The sequence below is a fragment of the Mercurialis annua genome, linkage group LG3, assembly GCF_937616625.2.
Source record: "Mercurialis annua linkage group LG3, ddMerAnnu1.2, whole genome shotgun sequence".
Classification (NCBI taxonomy): domain Eukaryota; kingdom Viridiplantae; phylum Streptophyta; class Magnoliopsida; order Malpighiales; family Euphorbiaceae; genus Mercurialis; species Mercurialis annua.
In genome coordinates, this window is record NC_065572.1 from 55,872,776 (window position 1) to 55,882,711 (window position 9,936).

The 9,936-nt window shown below is 30.4% G+C and overlaps 1 protein-coding gene across 1 annotated transcript; it reads right to left on the reverse strand.

Moving 5' to 3' along the window:
• Positions 1 to 216: 216 nt before the first annotated feature.
• LOC126673577 (uncharacterized) lies at positions 217 to 5,646 on the reverse strand. The gene is made up of 2 exons (XM_050367775.2): positions 4,659 to 5,646; positions 217 to 504 (listed from the first exon to the last, which is right to left on the reverse strand). The coding sequence occupies exon 1, from the start codon at positions 5,533 to 5,535 to the stop codon at positions 4,666 to 4,668; it is 870 nt and encodes a 289-aa protein (XP_050223732.1). The 5' UTR covers positions 5,536 to 5,646; the 3' UTR covers positions 217 to 504; positions 4,659 to 4,665.
• Positions 5,647 to 9,936: the final 4,290 nt, after the last annotated feature.

Here is a 9,936-nt window from a genome sequence, read left to right on the forward strand (position 1 = left end):
ATTTCTCACCAGTGTAACTGTTTTGAATTATTAATAAAGTCGAAAGAAAAGGTCAATTAACTCACCTTTAGCTATTTAAATCATTTGAGGACATTACTCTTTATTTTTAAACTCACAAATTTCCTACCGACAAGTTGACTAACTATGCTTCAAGCCCCCTCATAACAGATAGAAAAAGCATAAACAAATAGTGCATCCAAAATCAAATCCAGAGTATTTATCCCACAATATATTCATTAAATGCTGCATCAAGATGGAATTTTTGCCTAATGATAACAAGTGCAAATGTAACTTTTGGTTAACATACTCAAGCCGGAATATTAAGTACCATTCAGATTAACAAAATCCTAGACTATATGAGGAGGATACACATTATAGCTCAAAGTTTACATTAGCTGTTGCACTAGCACCACAGGCAAAACTCAGAATGAAAAGCAATCTTCCTCAGCTGGGCGAGCCCGTAAGCAATCGTAATCCCATATTTTTTCATAGCAAACCCTGAGCCTGAAACCAAATTGAAACAACTATGGTGAACTTCAAACATATATAAATCGTAATGCCAGAGGTGCCTAGTCACCGAAGGAAACTTTACTGGTTAACAAAAATGTCTGCCTAAGCATGTAAAGTACAACTAATTTGCCGATAACAGACAGATCAAGCCTACGGTAATGCCCCTACATGAAAGTAGTTTGGTTTCCATCTAACATCATAAACACAACGTCTATTCATCCGGTAATTCTTGATCTCCAAAAGATTATTACACAACTAAACAAGAAACAGAAACAAAACCCTGGCGTTTTGAAATTAATATTCACACATACACAATATAATTTATATCACAATAATATGTATTATAGTTAAAATAAATAGTGTACTCCATCACCATGTTTTATTGAATCAAATAATTAAAATTTAATATTAGGATAATGAAGTTAGTCAAGTGATTAGACACTTGAGCATTTGAGTATTATTCAGTTATTCTTTAAAATGCAGAGAAAAATTCAAAATATTACAAATTTCATTTAAATTACAGCTTAAATCTAATTTATTAGATATTAATAAATGAAATTTACATTATAGTTTCTTTATTAAATGCATTTAAATATTAAAGATTATAAAATGTTATGTATATTGTATTTACTTCTATTACAGCAATAAGATTAAACTTGAAAAAAAATCAAAATTCAATAGTTTTCTACTGATATTCAAGAGCCGGAATCATCGCTTCTAGAAAAGGAACCGGAACCCTAACTGTTGGTTCACTTCCAGTTCAGGTTCGGTTCAAAACCGTAGTCAGGTATCCAGTAGGTAATTGCCTATATATGTTATATATGTGATGTATTTTAACTCTTCCGTAAGTTTCACTCACGCAGGTCTGAAAACTAAAGGAAAATCGGAAGGGAAGATAACAGCTTAAAGCTCAAAAATTTCAGTTGCCACAATATCCCAAGATTTACTACTCTTGATAGATGTAACAAAAACATTAGCAGCTACTAAAACAGCAGCAGTCAATGCACGTGAAGCAGAGAAGTGTAGAGCTCAGTCAAGAGACAGGAGAGAACTTCAAAAAACACAAATTATTAGATTAAAAATTCACCTCACTATGATCTATCGGGGAAAAAAGAAATTACAAAACTCAAAATGATGGAAAGTGATACTCTCCTGACATCAAAAACAGTGGCTACGGCATGGTCAACTACAGTAACAGCAATAGCAAATTTAAAGAAGATGAAATGACAACAATAGCAGCTAAAATAACAGCATCAGTGCAGCTATAATAGCAACAAAAAATTCATAACGTTGTCCTCAATATTTTATTTGATTCTAATTTCATTAATTAGGTGATATTGTGATGATATTTATTTTTCAAATTGAAGGAAATGAAATAAAGAAAATAGGTAGTATAGCACATGATTTCCAAGACCCAAAAAAAAAAATTAACCCCATCATATCTCAATAAATGCAAGACAAAAAAAGAGGGAAAACGAATTTATGGTGTGATAGATTTTTACAATAGCAATGGCATCGTGCATTTTTTTTTCTATTTTATCTCAGTTTGATTGTTTGGTTACAATTTTTGATGATTTTCTATCCAATCAATTATTGTGTGAGCAAAAGCAACTGCAACTTTGGTACAGTCAAAGTTCTGGCAACCCTGAAGTTCAGCCTCCAAAACAAATCCAGAGCCTAAAGTTCAGGCTGAACCTTATGAAACTGATTCTGATACAAGATAATAACTTCAGTCACCAGAACTTCAAGACCGAAAACAATTTAATTGTGTTACTTACCCTTATGTTGTATGGAGGAGGTAAAACAGAAAGCTCTTACAAGATTAAGCAATAAATGGTGCATTAATTGACACAAACCTTAAATCCATGTAAAAATCCATTGCGTGCTGTTGTAGAAGAAAATTACTAAAAGTAAAAGCATAGCAAGCAATCAGATAAAGATTAGCAATAAGCAAACATGATAACCTGAAACTTATGACAAGAAAACATTCATATAACTGTATAATACATGAGTAGGCTTCTGAAGGACAAAGTATTGGTAAAATTACCAGTCCAAATCATAACCAACTAGCCATCAGGAATTCAAAGTGGTTGCAATGTAAGATTTTCACTAGTCATTATCAATTTGTTGATTTAAGAAGCAGGCATCAATCTAATTATACCTCTCATTTTTGGGTTAACACATAATTTCCTGAGGTTTTATATACCTCAGGCAGTGCCTCCTTGGACCCATGTAGGGTCCAAGGGGACACTGGGCCCCTGAAATTAAAATATAAATTATAGACCACTTTGTGCTAAAATTAAAAGGCACTTGTCAGAATTATTTTACCATATACTACTATTTAAAATTGATTTTTAAATTTTAAATTTTATCTTACTAACACTCAATTAAATTTTTATTTCATAAAAGAAGTACAATAACATATTTTGAACAAGTAACTGATATAGCAAGGCGGCTAAAACATATTAGTTAGTAAGAACAATGTTGAGTTTCTTACACCTAACATAAAAATAAAATTTATGGTACCAAAAAAATATAAATTAATGTGGCTAAATAATTTGCTCTATATGTCCATTGATTAACAACCTCATTTGTATATATCACCTGATGACAGACTCATAAGCATTTTTAAAAAATATTATTACTAAAATTTGTTGATTCTTTCAAATCGTCTTTAAATTTTATAACAGAATATCAATAATCAAGCATTCAAATAGTAATTAAATTAAAATTGTTTTATCTTTTTTTAATATTAACATATTTTATGTATACTTTATATATATAATATTTTAAAATATGTAATGATTTAAAAGAAAAATTAACAAATGTTTGAAAGAAAGACTTCAAATATCATCCAGAAAAGCTAATGTTGAGGTTGATACATAAAATTTATCCAGTGATCTAGCACTATAACCAAACATAACAATTTTCTCTTAATTAGTAGGAATTGAAGGCTAGAAGATTGTAATTACGATGAAATATATTATCATGTTTTTAATTTATTTGTTAATCATATATTTGTCAATTATATAAGTTGTTATAGTAGTTCAACGACCTTTTTCTGCAATGAAATTCATTAAAACAACATTGCACACTTTGATGGGGATAAATAATTAAATATTTTACTAAGTAATTATATTAAAAAAATTGTGTTTGTAAAAATTAGCAATAAAGCTACTACTATGTAGCGATTTCATAATATTAAATATTCAAAGAGAGTTAATATTATGATTTATTTATATTAATTTATTAATTTCTGTAATGAAATACAATTAATTTAAATATTTTTTATTTACATGCGTATTATATATTTATTTATTTTTAAATTTGGACCCCGCTAAAAAGATGTCTATGCATCGTCATTGACCACAGGTATTACAAAGATTTAGCATATAAAAGAATACTATAGAACTTGGATATCCCTATTTCAGTCTCATGTTAGCATATATATATGTTGGACGACTGAAATTTGAGATCTTGCCCCGGTCACACTAGGTCTGCAAGCAAGTGCAAAGCACACAGCCTTACAGGTGCATGAATTGAAGCAACAAAAATATGCAGGTGCTAGGCTCACTGCCACAATTGCTTCATGATTAATTTGGCCACTTAATGCACAACGCATATCAACCTCAAACATTAGATGGCCTCACAAACCATCATCTGGTAAAAGCAAAAGAGTAGAAATTCTTGGCCTAGCTATACCTCATAATCAAAGTCACACTATACACAATCAGGTTCAATAGTCCAGTATTACTAGTAAAGTTAAATTAATCACAGAAATCATTACCAATTACTATAGAGTTTAGTGTAACAAAATATGCGACTCTGTACAGCAAGACTTCGTCAACATGTTAACATTCAAGACCTTTCCAACACTCAAATCATTGCAGCAACCAAATTCAAAGCAAGTGTCTTGGAAAGCTCACAAAAAGAACTAACACAAAAGGAATCCAAAATTAACAGAGGTGAAGGCTTGACACACTAATCAAAGAAACACAAGTTCAAATCGAATAGCAGCTAATAGCAACATCTACAAATTCTGGAAAACATGCACATAATAGCAATCCAATAAGACAATCAATACCATTGTAACATTCAACAAAATGAAAGATAACTCACACTGAAAAGCTAATTTACCCAAGCATTACCTATCAATCATTGCTGCTGATTCTGCTGTTGTGGAGGAGGCATACCGGGACGAGGCGGTCCGTAACCAGGAGGAGGAGGCATTCCACGAGGGGGGCCACCAGGCGGCATTCCAGGTCTAGGAGGGCCAGGAGGGCCTCTCATCATAGGTGGTGGCCCACCCTGTGGTGGTGGCTGCTGAGGAGGCATTCCCATAGGTCTTTGCCCAAACTGTGGTGGAGGCATAGGATAACCCTGACCAGGTGGTGGCCTAGCACCTCCAAACTGAGGCGGAGGAGGCGGGCCGCCCCTTCCCATCTGCGGTGGAGGAAAAGAACCAGGTGGCATCTGTCCAGGCGGTCTAATAACAGGAGCCGCACCGGTGCCAGCTGGATAATTCATAGGAGGAGCCGAAAGTTGCGGCATGACACTGGGAGGACGAGAGATCTGAGGCTGCATCATACCAGGAGCAGGCCCACCAACACCTCGGACCGGACCGGCAAGGCCAGGCTGAGCTTGAATAAGAGGAGCAGTCGGTATTCCACGGCCCGCAGCGCGTCCAATGCCGGGACCCGCGACAGCAGCAGCAGAAACAGCCTTAGCGCGTGACTCTTCTTGAGGAGGCGGACCCTCAACAGTCATAGAAATAACTTCCTCCCCGCGGAGGAGGACGAGTCCGAGAGTGCGGCGGTCTTCACGATCTTCATTTGTATTGCTCTTGGCTTTGCCGCCGCCTTTGGCTGGCGGAAGTTTGCGAAACTCCTCGCAATCGCCGAGGACTAAGTTCATGTGACGATCAAATGCCATGAATTTGCCTACTAGTTGACGGTCGTCTTGAATTGTTACTCGCATCCGGTAGTTGATGTACTGGAGCATCTTCGAACTCTTGGACATCGACATTTTGGCGGACTCTAGGGTTTTCTTTTCCGCTCTCTGGTTTGAGGGAACAAAATGAGTCGAGGTTTTGGGTTTGGGGAAGGGTTTTATTTTATCTAGGGCTTCCCCGCTAAAGCACTTTTATCAAATACAAATAAGGAAAAGGGGCAAATATGCCCCTATCGTTTATAGAGCGAGTAGACCCTTTTTAAATTTCGGATTTCAATTAAGCTTTTAACGTTTCAAAATTAAACAATATAAGCCCCTTCGTGTAACAGCGTTAATGAAACGTTAGTTTCTGCCTACGTGAAATGTCCATATCATATTCTATGTGGCCAAATGGAAGCAAATATGCCCTTATGGTTTAAGATGAGAGCACATATGCTCCAATAGTTTAGGGCGGAAGTAAATAAGCCTTTTATGAATTTTCTATCTTAATTAAGCTCATGAAGTTTCAAAATCAGTACATTCAAACCCCTTTATCTAACATCGTTAACAAAACGCTCTATGTCATTTCTCCATGGCTACGTGGAAGTTTTATATCATTTAATATCTTAGATAAAAAAATCATGTAACTTACTCATTTTAAATTTTAAAAATCATTTTATTGTTTAAATATAATTGCAGACACCTTTTTAATCCTTTTTTATATTATATATTCTCTTCTACTCGTCTCCTTTCTTTTGATGGTTGTCCACCGTATTTATCACGTCTTTTTACCTCCGTCACATCCTTTTACAACCATGTTCGTCGATTCGAATCTAGAAAGGTACGAACTTACAAACACATCATATGTATGTCTATTCGAATCCAACTGAGTTCAAAACATACAACAAATAAACGTGTTATTTGTAAAAAAAAAAAAGAACTATGTGCACCATTCGTCTGAAGTCCCCACATGAAAAAAGTTCAAAAAGATCTTTAAATTTTTATTTAAAAAATAAAATATTTTTTGAACTTAAAAATGAGTAGGATACGTGGAAAATATTATCTGAAATATTAAATGATATGAACATTCAGCGTAAGCATGAAGTAGAAGGATAAAGCGTTTTGTTAATAATATTAGACAAAGGGGCTTATAGTGCCGATTTTGAAACGTTAAGGGCTTAATTTAGATCAAAAATTCATAAAAGGCCTATTTGCTCCCGCCGTAAACCATAGGGACATATTTACTCCCGTGTTAAACCATAAGGCATATTTGCCTCCTTTTAGCCACATGGAATATGACAAGGGCATTCCACGTAATCAGAAACTAACGTTTCGTTAATACTGTTACATGGAGGGGCTTATATGGTCTGATTTTGAAACGTTGGGGGTTTAATTGAGATCTGAAATTTAAAGAGGGCCTACTTGCTCCATACCCTAAATGATAGAGCAAATTTGTTCCTTTTTCCAATACAAATTTAAAGCAATTTGGTTTCCAATTAAAAAAAACAAATATAAATCAAAAAGAGAGCCTTTTATAAAAAATAAGGAAATCTATGATCCATTTATTTTTGAGGTTTTTAGACAAATTACGGGATTAACCAATAATAATGTAAAATTAAAAATAAACTAAGTTTATTGCAGTGTTCGGTATGAACTCAATGAAAACTCAATGTGAACTCAATGTAAACTCAATGTGAACTCAATGTAGACTCAAAGTGATCTTAGTGTAACTCAATGTGAACTTAATATAAACTCAACGTAAACTCAACGTCAACTTAATATAAATTTAAAATTAATTTAGTTTAATCAAATTAATTTATTTGCGTTTTAAAAATAAATTTTTAAAGAGACAACTAAACTAATAGTAAATTGAAAATAAACTATCTAAGTTAATTACGGTGGTCGATATGAACTTAATATGAACTCAGTGTAAACTCAATGTGAACTTAATGTAAACTCAGTGTAAACTCAAAATAAACTAATTTAAATTTAATTATTAGTAAACTGATTATAACTTCAAAATTAATTTATTCTAATTAAATTAATTTATTAATAATTTACACTATTAATAATTTTTTTTAAGGAATTACACTATTAATAATAAACCTATAAAGTAACATATAAAATAATGACAAAAGTATCTAAGTTTTTAATGAAATTAAATTGGATGTAAGCTTAAAATTAACTTAATATAAATTTGAAGTAAACTAACCTAAATTAAAGTCTTAATGAATTGATTATAAATTTAAAATTAATCAAATTAGTTTATTGATAAAAAATAAATTTATAAAATAAAAAATAAACAAATAGTAAATTGGAAAAAAAATATATGATTTCACTAAAATTAAATCGAATTTATATTTAAAATAAATTTGAAATAAAATGAATGTAAAAGAAATATAAATTAAAAATAATTTAATGTAAAATGTAAAAGAAATGTGAACTTAAAATAAACTAACTTAAAATAAATAATGAGTGAATTAATTATAAACTAATATTTATTTTGTCTAATTAAATAATATATTAAAATTTAATAATAACAAAATAATTTAAAGTAAAATAAAAATAAACTAACTAACTAATTAATTAAATTTATTAATTTTTAATAAAAGTACATTAAATGTGAATTTAAAATAAATAAATAATTTTTTTTAGTAAAATAATTAATTTAGGCAACAATATTATTTAAAAATTAAACATTATTTTAATAAAAAAAAATATGCTGTTAAGAGCATCTGCAACAATGCTCTCTATTTTTAAGAGCATCTTTAAATAAATAAAGAGCATCTTTAATTATGGAGAGCAAAAATTTAAACCTCATTTAATGAACTCTCTAAATTTATTTACTTTTATAATTATTTGACTTTTTCTTTTTTATTTTCCCTCTTCTTTTAATTATATGTCATTATATTCAATTCTCCTCCATTGATCTTTTTCTTATTAAAGCTGAACACACACACTGATAACACATATTAAAAAAAAATTATTACAAAATTAGTAAAAAGATACAGCAAAAGATGATCATCATTGCCACAGATGGTTGTATCCTAATTCCAAAGGCAACGTGTTTGAATCCTTTAGTGGTATTTTCACATAAATAAAATAACTTGTTGGATGAAACGATACATTTACGTTGTTAAGCTTATGTTTTTATTCTCTTGGGGGCATCTTGATTAGACTGAACGAGAAATAGAGGAAAGCAATTAAGCAAAGGCATTGAAAAAGAAACGATGGATGTCAAAGACGATGGCAGAAGATGGAGAAAGAATACATGAGATTTTTTCCCCTAAAAATAAGGAAGTAGTGGAAATATAATTAACACGTTGTTTTTTTGAAAATACAGAGTTGGTTTGACTCTCTAGATGTAGAGAGCCAAACTCACTCTTTATTTTATATCTTTATTTTATTTTTTTAAAATAAAGAGTCCATTGGACTAATATTTTTTAGTTACACTCTTTATAATAAAGAATTTTAAAGAAACTAGTTTCGCATTACGTGCTATGCACGTGGCTCGTAACGTAACTCACCAATGTACATATTAAATTAATATTAAATATTAAATTAGTTAAGAATTTTTGTAAAAGTAAATATAATATATTCGGTTATTAAATTTTTTTCCATACTGAATTTATTCTTGTTTTGGTTTTATAATAACCATAATTAAATAATTAACTTAATTTTATTAATAATATCTTTAAAAATAATAAGATAACAAATTTAAATAATAATATATTGACCAAATATAGTATTTTAATTTTGTAATTAAATCAAACTAAAAGATAGGTATTCCTACTAATTTGGAGACAATTTAGTTATTTTTTACATACTAAAAACTAAATTGGAGATAATTTAGCTACCTATTCTAATTAGGACTTTAATTACAATAATAATTAATTAAATAACTAATTAGTTAATGACTATAAAACCTTTATTTAGTGTTAAATTGAAAAGGATTATTCGGTAAATTTGCCTCTGTCCCCCCCCCCATATTCGTGCTTTTATATATAGTACTAGTATTTCGCCACGTGCTACGCACGTGAGCGATATTTATATGACCCGTTATTTATAATTACATATTTACATGTTTTTTGTTTTACTAATATATTATTATTTATATATAATTAGGATTGTATTTTTGTTATTTTTATTTAATTAATTTAACTATTATTCTATCACATAACTTTATTGAAAAATTATATAATTCTAATTACAAAATAAATATTAATAATTTTCTCGTTTGAAGTTAAGTAGGAGTCTAATTGTTTTAATTAATTTATCATTTTAAAAGACAATTGATTTTGTTATTAAAGAAATTGTAACTATACTATACTATTTGTGTCTATGTGTTGGAAAATAAATATAGGTATATACTGTAGATAACGGAATTATTGCCTTAGTCATTTTAAATTAATATTTAATAAAAATATATTAAAATGGTAAATAAATAAATTAATCAATAAGAATAATTATCTACCTAGACCAGAAGAACTAAACTAT

Coding starts and splice junctions, on each gene's coding strand:
- LOC126673577 (XM_050367775.2), bottom strand. CDS start 5,535: ATGTCGATGTCCAAGAGTTCGAAGATGCTCCAGTACATCAACTACCGG.